The sequence below is a fragment of the Pelobates fuscus genome, chromosome 5, assembly GCF_036172605.1.
Source record: "Pelobates fuscus isolate aPelFus1 chromosome 5, aPelFus1.pri, whole genome shotgun sequence".
NCBI classification, from domain to species: domain Eukaryota; kingdom Metazoa; phylum Chordata; class Amphibia; order Anura; family Pelobatidae; genus Pelobates; species Pelobates fuscus.
In genome coordinates, this window is record NC_086321.1 from 62,349,191 (window position 1) to 62,369,487 (window position 20,297).

The window sequence follows — 20,297 nt, forward strand, 5'->3', positions numbered from 1 at the left end:
CTCTACATAGATCTTTCTCCAACAAACATGCACAGAAATAAAACAATTAAGAAAAAAAATTGGCAAAGTAAACATATAAATAGTGTAGCCCTACGTGTTTCATTCATAACCTTCTTCAGGGTTAGGTCATTTATGTCTCTGTTTGGAAGGCAGCACCTTTATGTTTTCTAACTTGGCTTCCTGTAAGTCTGCAAGACTTTCATGTTTCTTGGCTACCCAGCATGTCCACTTCATGTAGATATCTCAATGTGTCCATGACTTACTGTAATCTTCTGGTTCTCAACTTACTCATCTCCTCCTCATTAACTGATGGCTCAAGACTGATTAATCCACTCATTACTCATAAAACTCAACTACAATGGTAGCTGACCCACAACTTTTCAGGAGTAGCTAGTTTGTATATATGAAATGTCATTTCCACAATAGTTTATCTCAATGAACCTTCAGCTGTTTTGTCCTTTTCAGAGATCTGGAAGTGTTTTCTCTCTATCCCTCTGTCTGTTGTAGTCTTCCCATCTTCTTCTGTTCTATTCCTTTTTTAACAAAGATTTCCTGCATTTGCTCTTCTGTATTTTATCTATATAAAGTGAACATAACTTGTGGTTGATTTACAATTCAGGTTTGACTGTGATTCTAGCCTCAGCCTCTATTCTTGGACCTGTTAAACATTAAATGAACTCACAGTTCCATACTCCAAAAGAATGTTGATACTTTGCAAATGGTTCAAAGAAGGGCTAATAAACTGGTTCATGGATTGCAAGATAAAACTTACCAGGAAAGGTATAAGGATCTTAACATATATAAAGGTTAAAGGAACTTAACATGTATAGCTTGGAGGAAAGACGAGACGGGGGGATATGATAGAAACATTTAAATAGATAAAGGGAATCAACACAGTAAAGGAGGAGACTATATTTAAAAGAAGAAAAACTACCACAACAAGAGGACATAGTCTTAAATTAGAGGGGCAAAGGTTTAAAAATAATATCAGGAAGTATTACTTTACTGAGAGGGTAGTGGATGCATGGGATAGCCTTTCAGCTGAAGTGGTAGAGGTTAACATAGTAAAGGAGTTTAAGCATGCATGGGATAGGCATAAGGCTATCCTAGCTATAAGATAAGGCCAGGGACTAATGAAAGTATTTAGAAAATTGGGCAGACTAGATGGGCCGAATGGTTCTTATCTGCCGTCACATTCTCAATTTTTTCTTATATCTGTGCATCTTTAACTGTGATTAGAAAAGTTCACTTCAATGTATTAGTGGCTCAACAGAAATAAATTACATATTTTGTATACTTTCTTAAGTATAATATCCATTTTATTTCATTTTAAATGTATTTTTCTAAGTGATTTTGTTTAATTTTTAAATTGGTTTTCTATGCCAATATTCTCAAGAATTAAGTTTCTATTTTAAACGAATTTCATGTTTAGAAAATAAAATCCATGAATACATAATATAACATGTAATTGATTAAACCTCTGATTTTGCATCTGATTCTGCAATTCAGATTATGAAGAAGAGTAAAGTTTTTCTTGCATTTTTCACGTCTACAAATCTGATTATAATTCTGAAATAACCATCTGCCGATTTTACCCACAGATTTGTCATTAAGAAATCAACAGTTTGCGTACCTTTTTTTTTTAATAAGGTGGAAGCGAAACTTAAATACATTTTTATCAATTCCCATTTCTATTCCATTTGGCAAACAAAATATCAGTCATTCAGTAAAGTCCGATCACCCTCAATTAAGCGCTACCTGAAATATACTCAACATTCTTACGTCCAAAGATAACGGATAAACAGTATATGCTCATCAGGCAGGTTGGTGACATACAGTTAAAGTGTACATTAAGCTCTAACGGTGGCCAAATTTAAGGAGACTGCGGTTGAGCAGGTAAAACATTAAGACGTGTCATTTAAAGATGGCATACGTAGAGAACTGCAGAAAGTAATTCTAGTTGTCATTATGCACAATGCTGTAAAGTTTAAAGCTCATAGGAAGGACAAATAATAGAAAATAATTTATATTGCCAAGAGGATTGAATTGAAAATCTAATTCAGCATGAAGAGTTCCGAAAACGTCTGCCACAAAACAAAAAAAGTCAGATTGAAAGATAAAATGAATGATACAATGTCATGTATAGAAGAGGAAATGTACCTGGGGATTGGTTTATTTGATAATCTGTTGGCAAAGTAATAAAGAAAATGGCTAAATGTATTGGCAACAAAAAGACATTAATGCCACTTTTGTAGCTCATTAAGACAACTACAGTACAATCCTACATTATAACAGCTGATACGTTGGAGGTTAATCTAATGGAGATGTACAGCCAACCTATTACCGACACAAGAGACCGAGTGAAATATCACGTTCAGTATTTAAACCTTTGACTATGAGAAGCACGATCGTTGTTTCCAACTAACTTTAATGTCCCTTTAAAATAGTATATGATACACTTATAACGTATATGTAGGGAGAGCATGAAGAAAATAACCAAGTGTGAGTGTGTCTGTGTGTAAATAGTTAAGGATATATGTGTATGTCTGTGTTTGTGTTTAGAACCGTAGCTCTAGTCCTGATTTTTAAAAAAACATATAACATGTTTATATGTGTGTTTTATATGTACACACAAAATTATAGGATATTTCTTTATTTTGTAATATCTTTTATTATAACAATATCATTTTGGAATGACAAGCTTTCGAGAGATCCTTCTTTTATCAAGTCAAAATAATTTTTGAATGTTTTGTTCTGTAAATCTGCCAAATTTATATCCTATTGAAATGGATAGATACAATGTTCCCAATCCCCAGGACCATAAAATAGACCTACCTTTATAATATGAATCCTCTCTTCCATCCTGATGGATGAAAAAGTCTATATTCAATCTGAAACCAAGAGAATATGGCAATTCTCTTTGCAAATCTACATATTTAACCAGCTTGCCATATTACACTTAAAATCAACTTGCACACTAGTTTAAAGAGCTTCTAGAGTCACCAAAACAAAGTTAGCTGAATTAAGGCGTTTTGCTGTACAGATCATGCCCCTGCAATGTCCCTACTCAATTCTCTGTCAGTTAGGATAAGTGATGTCGCGAACATAAAATTTTCGGTTTGCGAACGGCGAACGCGGACTTCCGCAAATGTTCGCGAATCGGCGAACCGGGTGAACCGCCATAGACTTCAATGGGCAGGCGAATTTTAAAACCCACAGGGACTCTTTCTGGCCACAATAGTGATGGAAAAGTTGTTTCATGGGGACTAACACCTGGACTGTGGCATGCCGGAGGGGGATCCATGGCAAAACTCCCATGGAAAATTACACAGTTGATGCAGAGTCTGGTTTTAATCCATAAAGGGCATAAATCACCTAACATTCCTAAATCGCAATGGATATGGATTGACACCTGACATATGACATATTGACACCTTGACATATGGATTGACACCTGTCTTGAGAGACCCTGATACACACTGACACAGAGCAGAATAGGGACTGTTCTCCCTACATAGGGTCACTTGGCAGATATGGATTGACACCTATCCTAAGGATCCCTGATACACACTGACACAGAGCAGAATAGGGACTGTTCCCCCTAGATAGGGTAACTTGGCAGATATGGATTGACACCTATCCTAAAGATCCCTGATATACACTGACACAGAGCAGAATAGGGACTGTTCCCCCTACATAGGGTCACTTGGCAGATATGGATTGACACCTATCCTAAGGATCCCTGATACACACTGACACAGAGCAGAATAGGGACTGTTCCCCCTACATAGGGTCACTTGGCAGATATGGATTGACACCTATCCTAAGGATCCCTGATACACACTGACACAGAGCAGAATAGGGACTGTTCCCCCTACATAGGGTCACTTGGCAGATATGGATTGACACCTATCCTAAGAATCCCTGATACACACTAACACAGAGCAGAATAGGGACTGTTCCCCCTACATAGGGTCACTTGGCAGATATGGATTGACACCTGTCCTCAGGGACGCTGATGCACACTGGGGGGGGGGGGGACCTACTGTACTTCCCCCTGGCCCCCACCCCTGCACGGTGGGTGGGGGCCATCAATCACAATGGGGGGACCTACTGTCCTCTTGGAATCTAACCAATCAGAGTGCTCTGTGTCATTTTACACAGCGTGGGAAAGTTTTTTGGAATTTCCCCACACTGTGTAAAATGACAAAGAGCCCTCTGATTGGTGGGCTTGGAATCTAACCAATCAGAGTGCTCTGTGTAATTTTACACAGCGTGGGAAAGTTCTTTATAATTTTCCCATGCTGTGTAAAATGACAAAGATCACTCTGATTGGCTTAAACCAGCCAAGCAGAGTGTTCTTAGCCTAATTGCAGGGCTTGACAAGGCTTTATAAGCCTTCCCCCGTCCATATCTGCCAAGTGACCCTATGTAGGAGGAACAGTCCCTATTCTGCTCTGTGTCAGTGTCTGGGGGGAGTATCTGCAGTAATACAGAGTGTCTGGAGGGAGTATCTGCAGTAACACAGTGTGTCTGGAGGGAGTATCTGCAGTAACACAGGGTGTCTGGAGGGAGTATCTGCAGTAACACAGAGTGTCTGGGGGGAGTATCTGCAGTAACACAGAATGTCTGGAGGGAGTATCTGCAGTAACACAGAGTGTCTGGAGGGAGTATCTGCAGTAACACAGAGTTTCTGGGGGGAGTATCTGCAGTAACACAGAGTGTCTGGGGGAGTATCTGCAGTAACACAGAGTGTCTGGAGGGAGTATCTGCAGTAACACAGAGTGTCTGGAGGGAGTATCTGCAGTAACACAGAGTGTCTGGGGGGAGTATCTGCAGTAATACAGAGTGTCTGGGGGGGAGTATCTGCTTGTAACATTTATATGCATTGAAAAAAAAATAATACATAGAAAAATAGAACAAAATGAATGCAGCTTCAGAATTAATCTTAAATGGATGCTGTCTAGGAGGTGGAAGGGTCTGGAAGGGAGGGTCTGCCGCAGATTGACGGGAATGTGTCTGCTGAATGTGAGGTACAGGGTCAAAGTTTACTCAATGATGACGAATAGGGGGTGGACCGAACATTGCATATGTTTGCCCGCCGCCGCGAACGCGAACACGCTATGTTCGCCAGGAACTATTCGCCAGCGAGCCACCCGGGACATCACTAGTTAGGATTTAAATCACTTTGTTTATATATTAGTCCTAGTAACACCTCCCTGCATGTGACTACAAAGTCTTCATAAATACTTCCTGATGTGAGATGCAATGTTTACACATCCTTTTTTTGCAAATTCTGTTTAATTTAGAATTGCATATCTCCTGCTCTGTTATTAGTTTGCTACACCTTGCAGGATTCTTCTGTATGTGATTAAAGTTTAATTTACAGTGCAGGAGATAAAAAAAAAAGTCTACAGCAAGTTAACATCTGATTGACACAGAATTTGGAGGTGTGTGCCTAGGGCTGCATGACAGAAACAAAAGTGATTTAACTCCTGAATGGCAAATAACTGGACAGCCAGAGGCATGATCTATACAACAAAACTGTTTCATTAAGCTAAAGTTGTTTTGGTTACTATAGTGCCCCTTTAAGAATCACCCAGGAAATCTATCCATTCAGAAAAAAAACAACTTTAAGGTATAATCAATAAACAAGGATATTGTTAAACTGACAAGGGAACTGAGAATTTTAGGACAAAATACACATAAATAAATGAGTTGGAGAATATTTTCCGTTCAGGTATATGGATTCCAATGCCTGTTTTCTTTGCCCCTTGTTTAGAGAGTAAAGCTATGTATGATACCTTGGGTCAGACCTTGGGATACACAAGTACCCGCTTTGTACACAAACAGAAAATAAGAACACTGGCCTATTTATCACACCTGGAGATACAGTAAATATTCCCATTTAATAACTCTTCAGAACAGTACAACTAGACCCTTACAAAGACTTTATCAACAATTACACAAAATGGCGCCATTAAAGGGTAACTGACACTGCTCTCCGATTTATACCATTAAAACAAACAATGGATATTACCTATAATTTGTCATTTATTCCTTGTTTTCTTTAAAAAAAAATTATTAAAGATTTAGCAGATGACCTCATAATCCAGTTCAGAAAAGGAAAAATCAGGGAAAACTTTGCAAATGAAAAGGATAAACAGAAACATAATTTTTTTTTCTACTCTTCTTTGTATGCTTTCTCTAAGCTGACATTGCAAATTGTGGCTCTTATAGCAATGATAGACAGGGAGCTAAGATGGAGGTGCCCAATTTCAGGACAAGTGGTGTGAATTTCTACATTTAATTTCATTTTTCACACCACAGAAATGCATATTTATTAAATATAGAGATAAGTAAACATACTATTAAAAATCATGAGATGTAACAGATACCCTTTAAAAAAAATCTAACACTTGATAACTAGTCTGGATGCATCTTATTTTATTTGTTTTAAATAAAGCATATTTATGGCTGTAAAAGGTAATCTGGACATTATTCATGAAAGTTTGTTGATCTGGGAAAAAATAGAAATATTAACCCCTTTTCAAGGCAAAATTAGATTTTTTTTTTTATTATTATTTTCATTACATTCATCAGCAAAAACAAGCACGTGAGCCTAGTTCCTCCGGATACATTTGGATATTTTTCCATCTAAATTGCTATGTTACTGTACAAATTCACACAGTAAGCAGCAAACTACGGTTTATACTAGCGTGTATGGGAGGACTATGATTGCAGACAATCATTAATTCTTATGGCGCTCTGTGCGAAGGATGCCGAATTAAGCTACTTGCTGCTGCCTTAATTCATTCATATTCTAGATTTCAAAAATGCATTTACAATGTAATCATGTGGGAAACACTATTTAAGCAGCAAGCGCTAAGCAAACTTTATGACTGATAAACTGAATTACACATCAATAATTTAATTAAATGTTTAGAACTGGGAGGTTTTTATTATGATGTTCTCCTGAAAATCAGAAATGTGTTAATTTATTATAAAAACAGGGAGGGAATGGGGCTACCATCCACGCTGTATGTGTGTAACCCCTTTCTGATTTTCGGACATTTGTAGCAGATAATGTGGGTCCAAGTTAAAAAGGTTTGTGTGTGGGGGGGAGGGGTGGGGGTGGCAGCAATGGAATGCTTAGCTTGTTTGGTGTATACAGGTGTTTGCCCAAAGCTGCAGGTGCAAAATACTATATCCCCTCGGCTTACATGCCAAAAGCTCAGAATCCAGTGCACTGGCTGTTTTGCATACAGTGGCACTCTATGAAATGATAATCATGTTACTAATCATCAAACTTCCCTATATTCCAAAGCTGTGAGGTATAGTGATTTGACATTGTGGTAGACTCACAGATGATAGTATGTCCTCTGAAGTAACACAGAGTTATTCACTCAAGTGAGAGTTCAAAGTAAATTTCAAATTTATGGCTAAAACAGCTAAACTGGAAGAACATCTGTCTTACTTTGGGGAATAAAACTGTTAGTGTCCCTTAAATAATATAACCACCAACCTTCTGTATTGGGATGTTGTTGCTCTATACCATGGGTGGGGAACCTCCGGCCCTCCAGATGTTTTAGACTACATCTCCCTTGATGCTTTGCCAGCATTATTGCAGTAAGAGCATTATGGGAAATGCAGTCCAAAACATCTGGAGAGCCGAAGGTCCCCCACCCCTGCTCTCTACAATGTTGACAAGTGCAACGTTAACAAGTTTATTTATTGATTTATATAGACAGACATCATCCACAACATTAAAACCTAATATCGTATAGGCCCCCCTTGTGCTGCCAAAACAGCGCTGATGCGTCAAGGCATGGACTCTACAAGACCTCTGGCACCAAGACATCAGCAGCAGATCCTTTAAGTCCTGCAAGTTGCGAGGTGGGACATCCAGGGATCAGATATGTTGTTCCAGCACATTACACAGGTGCTCAATCTGATTGAGATATAGGGAATTTGGAAGCCAAGGCAACAGCCTGAACTCTCTGCCATGTTCCTCAAACCATTTGTGAACAAATTTGGCAGTGTGGAAGGGTGCATTATCCTGTTGAAAGTTGCCACTGCCTTTAGGGAACACCATTGCCATGAAAGGGTCTACACTACAACAATCTAAGGAATGTGGTACATGTCAAAGTAATATCCATATGAATACCAAGGTTTCCCTGCAGAATATTGCCCATAGCACAACACTTCCTCCATTGGTAAAAACGCATACACACCTGGCCATCCACCTGATCTAAAAGATTCATCAGATCAGGCAACTCTCTTTCATTTCTCTGTAGTCCAATTCTGTCGCACACATCCCATTTAAGGGCACTTTCAGCAGAGGACATGAATCATCATGGGCACTCTGACCGACCTGCGGCTACACGATCGCACACGCAGCAAACTGCGATGCACTATGGGTTCCAACACCATCCTATCATGGCCAGAATTAAGTAATTCAGCAATTTGAACTACAGTAGCTCTTCTGTGTGATGGGACTAGACAGGCTAGCCTTGTCTCCCCTTGTGCATCAATGAGCCTTGGGCGCCTATAACCCTGACACTGGTTCACCACTTGTCCTTCCTTGCACAACTTTTGGTAGGTACTAACCACTGCATGCCATGACATTTTGGAGATGCTCTGACCCAGTCATCTAGCTATTACTATTTGGCCCTTGTCAAAGTAACTCAGATCTTTTCCCTTGCCTATTTTTCCTGCTTCCAACACATGAAATTCAAGAACTGACTGTTCACTTGCTCCCTAATATATCCCACCCCATGACAGATCCCATTGTAATGATATTATCAATGTTACTCAATTTACCTATCAGTGGTTTTAATGTTGTGGATGATAAATATGTATATATACTATAACTGCTGAAAGTCACACAGATGTTTCTTAAACAGCAGTTGTAGAACCTGTCCCATGCCTGCTCTATAAACCTTGTTTGGTTTTATGGAAAGTCTACTGCACAAAATCATTAAATCAAATGAAAATTAAATAAAACCATAGGATTAGTGATTAAAAAAAGACATAGGTTCTTTCTTTTTTAAGCCTTTAGTTTTAGGGCTCTTCTCAAAAATATATAAAATCACCCTTACACGTACCTTTAATATGGTACCAAGACAAAGCCTGTATTACAGCCTAATCTTCCTACTATGAAGTCATCGTGCATTATGACTTTTGTCCAATCAAATACTTCAAATAGAGAAGCATTGTGGATAGTGTATGCAAGGCAATCAATGTGATACACCAATAGGCACAGAATCCATAGTGATACACAGAAGGACTGCTCATACACTGAGCAAGAAAAATAATTTAATTATTTCATTTATTTGATTTCAAAGACCTTGTTGAAAATAAAATAGCAATGGCACTGTTTACAACAGGAAAGGGTCAGCATTTATAGCCCCAAATAACTACATTCTGTTGGTTAGACTGTCCCTTTAACAACCAACTTGCAAAACATTTTGAGATTATTTTTATACCACTATACTACATTGTCCACATTCTCAACTCACTGTTTATTAAATAAGCCGCTATATACATTTATTCATTGTTGACAAAGCTGACAAAAAGAAAATATAAAGAAAATTTGTTTTTGTGTTGTGCCTTGCGGGCTCTGCTTGCACTATCACCTCTCACGGCAATGTGCTAATCCGCTGCTCTGCCAGCTGAGAGGATTGCAAATTTGGACTCCAACAGAAAGCAAGTGTTACGCAACATCACACTCTTATGTAAATCTCATGCAGCTCAATATCTGGGAATCATTTTTTAATGCCAGGCAGGCGTTATACAATGGGACCACACGCAAAATTGAGCAGCGTTTTACATTTAAAGTGGACCTGTACAGCACAAAATGTGTGCTTGATAAGGCTTGTCAGGTTTTAAAATGTACTCTGTGGAGTTTCTGTGCAGAGGTCTACGTTCTGCATGTGCCCTGGGCTGCACACACAACCGTGCCCTCCCACAATGCCAAGTATGACACCACGTAATTGATATCATGCAGAAAGACTGGGCATATGGGATGCCAAGCTTGGCTTTACGGGAGAATGCAGGAACGTACACAGTCACTGCAACACCAAGTCCAGCACAGCTGGAAGTATACGTTTAAAATTGTGCATTTTTCTATGTATTTGGCAAGATTATTGGACAGTAAGGATATTTACTAAGAGCTGAAACTGCTCTTAGTAAATTAATTATTCACAGTCAGTTCCATCACTTTCTGTTTTCTCAGACTGTAACCCACTTATAGACACCCATCGCACTTCATCTCTATGAAATAGCCTTTGTGCAGTGCCCCTGGTGTTTTACTTCCGAAATGTATGCCATTAAACTGACAGCCATTATATTGTGTGTCCGCAGTGAGAATCAGACTAGGTTCTTGACGTTTGATGTCCTTACGCATTGCATGAGAGGCATTTGATTGGAGGAGCACAGTGCGTGCCGTGAATGCACTTCTTGTCCATAATGCCTTTCTATGAGAAGCATTTGACTGTACGAGAAGTTGGATAGGAGAGGAGATGAAACAGGGCCTGGGGGGTCACAAAGATGCCATTAAGCTATAAATTAAAATATATATTCTTTTGAAACCAATTGTTTAAAGGGTTATCAGTGCTTACTGTAGACATATTATATATAAACTAAAACAGGCTGAATGTGAATGTAGACATTAATGAAATTGTAAATATGTAAGAAAAACCAATCAATCAATAAATCTATTATTTTTTTTTCTTTTCATACATTGAAATAAATGTTTAATTTAGAAAAAAAAACAACTCACGTCTATTTGAGTATCTATCCTCATATGTGTCTATCTGTCTGTCTGTCTGTCCATCAGTCTAGTGAGTTATTTCTATTTAAACATGAGACAAGACGCTAGGAAGGTACACAAAGCAATGATCTAATCTTTTAACACTTAACATCTTTACACAACACTTGCTTTAACACTCAGAGCATCAAATGCGCGAAGTTCTGGTGAAGATTAACCCAATAAAAATGTATTAATACATTTAGAATACAGAAACCAATATCACATTTGTTCTCCCAGGGTGTATTGTAGTTAAACAACCAATAATAGAATCACCTTTGCACCTGACAGCTTACTTCCAAAGAGCAATCTAAAATGGAATAGGTTAAATGCCATTTTTGGACTCCAGAAAAAAAATACAAATTTAAAAGAATTTATAGAGAAGCACAGATGGAGATTGTGTTTAGTAAGTCCCTTGCAGCACCAAGTCAAAAAGCTAATTCCATTTGACATCTTATCTGCACAAAATATTTGATAGTCCATGGTCTGCTGTTTATTCGAAATGTAGCAAATATAACAAAGCTTACATACAAGTGATGTAAAACCTATAAACACGACACTAATATCACTATTAAGAAATCCTGCTATCACTCACTGCAGTCTAAACAAATGATGCTTTTCTAAACACAAGTACATATATTTTAGTCTACTTAAATTGCAGTTTTAGGGAAATAAAAAGTTATTCTGAAGAATAGTTGTACCTACTACAAAGAACATGCATGATAAAAAAAAAAATAGTTGGACACTATGAGTAATTTAAAAAAAAAGTCCCACTTACTACAACATTTGAAGGACACGTTAACTTGTTTGCCTTAAATCGCAAAAAATATAAAGAATGTTTATAAACATGTAAGAAATTCTCTTTGGGATTTTTTTTCACTCAATAGGCCATTGTTGAGGCAAGTGAATCATACATTTTAGGCCAAATCTTGCAGTTGATTCCCCCCTCTTCACTCCCCCCCCCCCCCCTCACACTTTTGGATTTTTTTTTAACTGCAATCATCAATTCCTTTTCAGTTCTTTACAATTTCATAATACACTCCATTGTCACGCAAGCACACAAAAGCAAACATATGCTATTGATATCATTATATGAAAACATAGCACAGAAAAGAATTATGGCAATATTGTCAAAGAAACAAACTCGTATTACCTTTATCAACAAATCATTATTTTATTATTTTACGGAAACAGGTTTGTAAAAATATTGCACAAATTTGCTGTTTAGACGTTTATATAAATCATATTATAACATCAGCTTTTATGGTGTTTTTACCAAAACATATTAATTATTTATGGTGAGTTCCATCACATTCTGTTTTCTCAGACACATACAGGTGTATTTGTAATTAAACTGTTTTCAAGACGCTGCCACAGTATACTAGGGTTGTTACGACATGTACTTAATAAAACTAAACATCTTAATGCAATTTTTGTTTTTCCAAGCCAAAGAATATATCCTCTGTATTGTATCAAGAACAGTTTTCTAACCTCCACTCCTTATATATCTTAGAAGAAACAGCACATCGATAAACTCCAAGCCACATATATGATGCTGAGTTCTGATCAAATACGAGGATACTTTATATTATAAAAATCAATTCAATGAATATTAAGAAACTTGCACTGATTGTGGCAGCTATGGAGGTATTTTCAGATTTCGCTAGTTATTCTTACAGGTACCATTTTTGATGATTAAACTGCAATCCAGGTTGTAAAACATTTGGGGGAAGCAGATCCAACGTTGTAAAAGAAATAAATGGGCAATAACTAAATGCTAGTTGTGTTAAAATCTACTTGCAAAAATCCAGGCCACAACAGCTGGTCCGGAAAAAAAATCTCCAATTTATCTAATTTAAAGGCCATTTTATCCCAGCTCGGCTACATTGGCCTTCCTTCTGCAAGTCTGTTGTTGACTCACCACAAGTCACTATTAAGTGAACAGACCCTGAGGACGTTAAAATGATAAATAATGTTAACAGGAAACAGATGTGGACTGAATTTAGCACATGGGTCACTGTGTCGAAACATGTATTATCCCATGAAATATATATTTTTAATTTTATCTTCATGCATGTAGGTTATACAAATGGACATGTAGATTCTTGTATGGAGCATAAAAAGGATTTTTGTCGTTGGCTTACCTAAGCTTTGTCGTTTTAGAAAATCACAACCTTCAAAAAGGGGCATAGCTTACTTTAAACTAAGAAAATTAAAAATGAAGTATTCAATATTTTTGTGTTTGGTTTAGAAGAGAATATTAAATAAACCTTAAATAACAAAAATCAAACAAAAAAAATTACACACCTTTGAAATCATCATCTCTATTTTTTTTTTCCCAAAAGAGGGCATATTGAGTCAGATTATTAATATTTACAAACATTTAAGTGAATTCTAAGAAATAGAAGTGTATGTTTTTTTTGTTTTAAAAATGTTTATTCTTTCTCTCACTCTTCCAAAAGGTGTATTTTAAAACGCAAGTAGGAGGAGAAAGACTTTAGGTGAAATAATTCCTCAAGCTCCCTCAGCATTGGATGAATTGGTTTTAGTAGTCTCTGTTGAACACCTGCAAACATCAAACACAAACTGCTGTTCCTTTACAAGGTGGAAAAAAAGCCTTTCATGTGAAAAAATGCTCTATGGGAATGTCAAGACTGAAGCTCAAGTTACATTCCTGTCTCATGCAGCCTCCATACCCCCCCTTAAAAAGATGGCCAAAAAAACACGTTGCTAAAACATATCCCAGTCCTTAATGTAGTGTTCTACACACTTCACAAATTGCCAAGTGCCATCGTGCAATGAAGAATAGACTAGCCTAAGAGCGTAAATTTGAAATATTACTGCGCACTGCGAAAACTGTATGGATGTGCGGCGCGGCAACATTTTCCACGAGTTTCAAACACAAATTATTCCTTGAACAGGAAAAAAATAATACCCAAAAGAGTATGCAGCTTGAAGGCACTACATAAAGCTGACATCTGCTCCTCTCCGATTTTCACACACATACAGATGAATAAGTCATATAATACAGTATTTTGAGTATTCCACTGCACCTGCCCAGTGAGAAAGTGCGTGAAAGGAATTGTTATATATCTGCCCATTAGACATGATAAATATATGTAAGAATGCAAAAATGATAATGATAACAATAAAAAAATATAATGTGTTATCCAGGAACACTGGGTACCAAGTCAAAAATCTGCAGGCCTTGATGTGGTGAAATGGTTAAATCTACCAAAAATGTGAAAGATCCGCCATTCTAACATCAGTAGGATGTGATTACTGTATATCAATAGCGATGTTCTAAAACCATGCAGCATGCTAAAAACGAGAAACCATGACAACCTTATGTAAACTTTAAAATCATGGGTGACATTTATTGACCATTATTGACACGCATTGGCATGTTTTAATTTTGAAAAACACACACAAAAAAATAATCTATAAGCGAAACAGAAATTACATAAGTATTAACAAATTTAATTTCTGAATAATGCATCACAAAACTCACGCAAGGTATGTACTGGAATTAAAAACAAATATCTGGAGATTATTTCGTCTACGACCAGAGAAGTAAAAAATTAAATGAAAAAAAATAAAATCACATTTTAATTGCTCTGTTTAAACGCTATCAGAAAATAAATGGGTTAAATATTGATATGGGGTTGTAGTAGGAAAGCCGCTGAGCTGAACAGTTTTTGGGCAAAATTCCAAAATGACTAGTCGGGTAATAAAAACAAAATATTGGGAAAAATCATTACAAACTAAACTTATAATAAGCGTTAACCATTTCATTTTCTGAGTCAGAGGTGATTGTGTTGCAAAGCAGTGAAGAAAGGAAACTGAAAAAAATAAGTTTGTAACTGGAAATAAACATGAAACTTCATATAGCGAGTAATATTTCCTTTGTTCTTTTGCAATGAAAGGATTGGTGTGAGCCTCGTGATTTAAAATTATAAAGAGTATATATGACTTGTCTATAGGCATGCAACGTGCCAGTCATTTAAAAGCACTGCAGCTGTTAAAACTGTGGGTTTAGTCCTGTTGTGTTCTACATCCAAAATCCTTTTGCAAAAGGAGGGGTTTGGAGTATAGAATTTTGGATACAAAAGAAATGTTATATGTACGTGCAAGGGCATCGCTCAGCACAGGTTGAAAATATAAAAAAGAAGAAGCTATTTAGGTATCGCTGGCATCAGAAACTAATCCATCTGTGCCAAGATTCAATGACTCAAGCCATGATCACTGACATTTAGCTTACTGCCTCCAAAAAAAAAAAAAGAGACAGACAGCAAATGCTTTCGAAAGATACATAGATGCTCATATTAAGGATAAAATGAAAATGCCCAAATACATATGTTGGATACTTCACTACTCAAAACCTAAATTGTGTCCCAATTCACAAACTATAGATTCAATGCAAAATGTGCATCCCCTAATTATTATTATTATTATTATTATTATTTTAACAAGATGTAATTAAAATGAATTAAACTAAAATGAATGTAAATGTACAATAGAAGTAACAGTCTGGTTTGTAAAAAACAAACAAACGGCTAATATAACCAACAGAGCTTTTGGAATAACAAAAAATTAAAAAAAAAATCAAATATAACTATGAATTCAGAAAAATTAGATAGCAAAGTGTGGTTACATACTTTGGCCCGTAAAATGTCCACTTGCCAGTGATGTTGGTCCATTTTTCCCACTGCTGACAGGAGGGGAAAACATCTAGAATAAACAGAGCAGGAAGAGTTTTAGAAATGGTTCTAGTTCCCAATATACAATCCACACCATCGCCTCTTTAAGGAATATACATTTAATTGAAATCCCAATGGAAAGCTATCATAAAGCCACATTGGGAGATACAAAGTTGGAAAGCCTAAAATTTTCCCGAGAATGTTAGATCTCATCAACTATTTTTTAAATCAATGGGGGAAAAAAATCATCCAGAAACGTAAAATAAATTAAAAAATGAATTCATGCCAAACCTTCGCTATCAAAGCTGCAGCGATATCCATGTCATTAATGACAGTATTATAACTTAAATACCATAACAAGCCAAGTGCCACCTGCACAAAACCCCCATATAATCCAACAGCAGAGGAAACTCAAGTCAAGACTTCTGCAAGCGAAAATGTTTTTTTGTTTTTTTTTTTAAATATTTACATTCCAATTGGTTTCTCTTATTCGACGTATCTGGTGAATACTCTCCTTCCCTGAGTCAGAGCTGCGAAAAAAAAAAAATCTTAACAAATGAAAAATACAAAGAGGAGTGGGGCTACAATTTGCCTGAAGCTACATTTCCTGTCCAAACTTCCGAAAGCCATTCTGGTTGAGGAAATTCTTTTTTCCTTTGCAAATAAGCTTGGGATCTCAGACACCAATGGAAATCCACAGAGATCTAAAATGTAGGGGTTAATATATTATGCTATACATAAATATATATAGAATATATTTTACACACACACAGAGATACTGTAGCATGGCTTTTATCTACTTGCAAACCAGGCAAGTGCACAGAAGGGGGAACTGCAGGAATCCAAGCACATTTTCAAGTAAACAAAGAGACAAAAAGTACATTAAACATTGCAAGGGATCACCTGGGGAAAAGCCTTTTACTTGGTAATTACAAGAGATCAGCTTTGGTCCCCTACACAGATAGACAAGAGAGTTTTTTTTTTTTTCTATGCCAATGCCAAGGTATGGGAGACATGAAAGAGCTACAAAGAATGGGAAAGAATCCAAAATAAAACCACACTACTAGCAAGAAGCTTACAACACACAGGCTTTTTTTTTTCTTCCAGAGAGAGGAAAGTATAGAAGAAAAAAAATAGAGACAATAATAACAACAACAACAAAAAAAAACAACAAAACAAAAAAGTAAAAACAGTAAATTATATAAAATATATATATATATATTGATGACTTGTAGACATGATTTAAAAATAATAAAAAGAGAAAATAATAGCAAAGCGTGCATCTGTACCATGGACTTCCAATTGCAACTAGTCATGTAGTCAAGAGTTTGAATGTTTTATTATCAGCATTTTTTGGGGAGGGGGTGGAGGTGGGGGGGTCTTGTTTGGGTTTATAGCTGGTGTTTAATGCCCACCGTGGGATCTTACCGCACTGAAATCCAGTAAATCACTCAGCTCTTTGTCCGTCCCTAAGGCAGCCATTCGCTGGTGGTGATTCATTTTGGGAAAAGGACACAAAACCCTAGGAACAGGGACTTGTGCATCAGGGAGTTAAAGGGTTAAAAAACAAACAAACAGGGGGGTGACAGCCAAAATAGCACTATTCGGGGGAACCCAAATCCGAAACCCGAATAGCGCTGTTTGGGGCTGAATGGGACTCAGCAGTGAACGCACTCAGTCCCTCCCCTCTCCCCCCCACGATCTCGGGTGGGCTTGGCTACTCACCGCTTTGCAAGTAGAGTGGGTGCCGGCTCCTCCTCCTCTGCTCCCTCCTGCCGGTGTGATTGGTGCCAGGCACAGCCACAAAACAATAGGGGGGAGCAAAAGGGGACTGGTCCCCCCCTTCACCCCCCAACCTCCACCACCCAAAAAAAAAAAAAAACTTCAGATGTCCACCCCAAGTTTGGAGGGTTAAGTGACCCTTCTTCTTTTTCCTTCTTCTTCTTTTCCACCCAGCAAATAAAAATAAAAAAATAAAAAACAATTAAAAAATACAAATAAAAGCAAAAAAAGCAGATAATGAGTGTCCTGTGGCCCCCTTGTCTCTCACTGTGTGCTGTCTGCAGCTAGCTGTGCTCTCACTGAGGCTGGGAGTGGGAGTGGAGGAGGGTGGGTGTAGCAGGAGTGGGAGTGGAGGAGGGTGGGAGTGGAGAGGGCTGTGGGAGGTGAGGTGGGACCCCCTTTTTGGCAGCAAAAGCAGCAGCTCTAGCTGTAGCAGCAGAAACAGCTGTAGATGTAGCGAGAGATGTTCAGAGGATGCAGCAGGGTATCTAGTGGTAGATGTATCAGAATCTGTAGCGACAGTACCAGCTGGGGATGTATCAGAAGATACAGTACAGGCAGCAGTGTTCCTAGTGGTACATGTACAGTAGTTGAAGCAGAAGATGTTGCAAACAGTGTCAGCTGTGGATGTATCAGGAGATGATGGGATCTATTGGTATATGTGCAGTAGATAGGATTATAGTACAGGTGCAGTGGATGTAGCACAGACAGCTGGGTAGGTACAGTCGGTACATCACAAGTGTCACTTCTTGTCCGCTGTAAGGATCCAGCCTGCAGCTGTCTGGGTCTTCATAGCCCCCCATAGAGAGAGGTGCAAACCATTACCAAAAAAGTTGCAGGGGAAACCTAATTAAGCATTATGGAAATGAGAAATTAGTATCGACGACAAACCCCTCACAGAGTGCCTTGATGGGTTTGAAAAGAGCGAAGCAATTTGCTGCTTTTGTCCTGTGAGGAAATATTGTGCCGAGTTTTAAATCAGACACAGTGCTTTCCAATTTTTTGTCAGGGGGGCAGAAAATGGGCAAGGTTGGCAAAGCAATGCTGTCTCTAGTCCCTGGTGCTGCAATGGTTAAATAAAAGAGATTAAACACCAAATGTATGCCTCCTCTGTGGTCTCTACCCCCCCCCCCCCCCCCACTGTTGTATTGGAGCATGTATAAATGATGTGAGTAATTATAAACTAAACTAGTGCTGAGTTGGTGATTGCTAGTGTGTATTCCAATGTCATCTTTAAGTGCATTCCAAATGTGCATTCGAAGTCATGATTTGGAAAAGTTCACATGAGTGCAATGCTGAGGTGACAAATGAAGGATTAGGAATATGAAATATCAGATGCTGTCAGGGGAGGGCTGGCAGCCTTAGGCCTGGGGGGCAAAACCAGTCAAGTGGCCCATTGCGCCACCAAATCAGTTCACCATCCATACCCACCTTTTCCTGGTTTTATAACGGATATTGATGTTATGCTAATCAGTAGCTCTTTGCCATACCCGCTCCTTCACGGCTCTGACTTTCAATGTTGTCAGAGCGCAGGCTGAGAATCTCTGAGCCTGTGCTCTGACTCCCTAACTGAGCGCCGGAACCACGAGAGAGAGGATATGATCTGACTGCACCTACTGCTGGTGTGCACCAGTGGACCACCAGTGAATCGTTTAAATTGAATATGCTGGTGTACCCAACTTGTGAGCTGTGTTGGCCGCCAGGCGCCTCTGTTGTCATGGCACCCTGCGTGACCGCACAGCTTGCACACCCCAACGGCTGGCCCTGCTGACACACACTGACGTTACTACTTAGACATCCCTCAATATTAATACAGACATCAGAGTAAACACCAATAAACCGTGGAAACAGAGCTATTCCCCCCTAAATTTATAAATATTTGCTTAGAGGATTTATTGTAAGATTAAATCATGCCTCCTCCTCTCTCTCTCCCATGCGCTGCTCTGTAGGCTGGGAGGAAGTGAAGAGTAATCACATTCTCCCAGCACAGCGCCACCTGTGGCTGCATGGGGAACAGCTGTTTAATGTAATGCTTGCAGGACGGCCAGCTGCCGGAGAAACCTCTTTGTTCCCGTCTCTGCAAAGGGCTCCAGGCACTGCTTGTTGTGAGTGTGAGCCACTGTAAATTAGGGGCAGAGGGCATAGGGCACTTGCACTGCGGTAAAGATGGGTCTGGGCAGGAGGAGAGTGCAGTGCAATCAGTGCACTCCCCTACTGCGGGTCTCCAGTAGACTGGTGCACCTGCCCAGGATCAGAGCTGGTGCAAGGATTTTTGCCGCCCTAGACAAAATAAAAATTTGCCGCCCCCCCATGTGACATCACAATGCCCTGCCCATATGATCTGCCATATGAACTAACGCCAGTGCTGCACACAGTGTGTGTTTACATTAAAAAGCCTGCAGGGACCAGCTATAGACACCAGAACCAGTTCATTAAGCTATAGTGTCCCTTTAATGTGAGGTAAATTATAGATTAGTGTTACTAATATTATACTAGATTGCCTACTTACAACCAGATGAGGATGATGATGGGCTGCAGTTTGGCTCCACTGGTCTGGTGTAGACAGGGGCGGACTGACCGGTCGGGCACTTCGGACATGGTCCGAGGGCACGGCCGGGAGGGGGACCCGCCCGCCCCTTTAAATGCTGCAGCCGCCTGAGCGCTCTCTTAAGAGCGCTCAGGCGGCTGCAGCTTCTCACCTCCCCTCCCCTGTAGCGTGGCCGAACTGCTCTCCGGTCCGCGGTGCCCGGCCGGAGTGATAGGAAGGTGCACCCTGAGTGTGCGCCTTCCTGTCAGTCGGCCGGGTACAGGAAACAGAAACTCCTCCGGCCGGGCACCGCGGACCTGGAGAGCAGCTCGGCCAAGCTACAGGGGAGGGGGTAAGAACAAAGAGGGAGGGGGGAGGGGGTAAGAACAAAGAGGGAGGGGGGAGGGGGTAAGAACAAAGAGTGAGGGGAGGGGTGGGGTAAGGACAAAGAGGGGGTAAGAACAAAGAGGGAGGGGGT

General features: G+C 39.1%; 1 protein-coding gene across 13 annotated transcripts in view; it reads right to left on the bottom strand.

The window, feature by feature from the left end:
- The window catches only part of TCF4 (transcription factor 4), a 322,114-nt gene extending 304,560 nt beyond the window's left edge, over positions 1–17,554 (bottom strand). For 7 of the 13 annotated variants that reach the window (XM_063453920.1, XM_063453915.1, XM_063453914.1 and 4 more), the window contains exons 1-2: positions 16,939–17,156; positions 15,469–15,541 (exon numbers count right to left, since the gene is read on the bottom strand). In XM_063453920.1, coding sequence (XP_063309990.1) covers positions 15,469–15,541; positions 16,939–17,010 — 145 coding nt within the window. In that variant the 5' untranslated portion in view covers positions 17,011–17,156. Of the gene's footprint in view, positions 1–15,468; positions 15,542–15,979; positions 16,041–16,413; positions 16,473–16,938; positions 17,157–17,235 lie in introns of those variants that run through there. The other 6 variants (XM_063453921.1, XM_063453916.1, XM_063453918.1 and 3 more) reach the window with 5 other exon arrangements.
- Between the last annotated feature and the right edge of the window lie 2,743 nt (positions 17,555–20,297).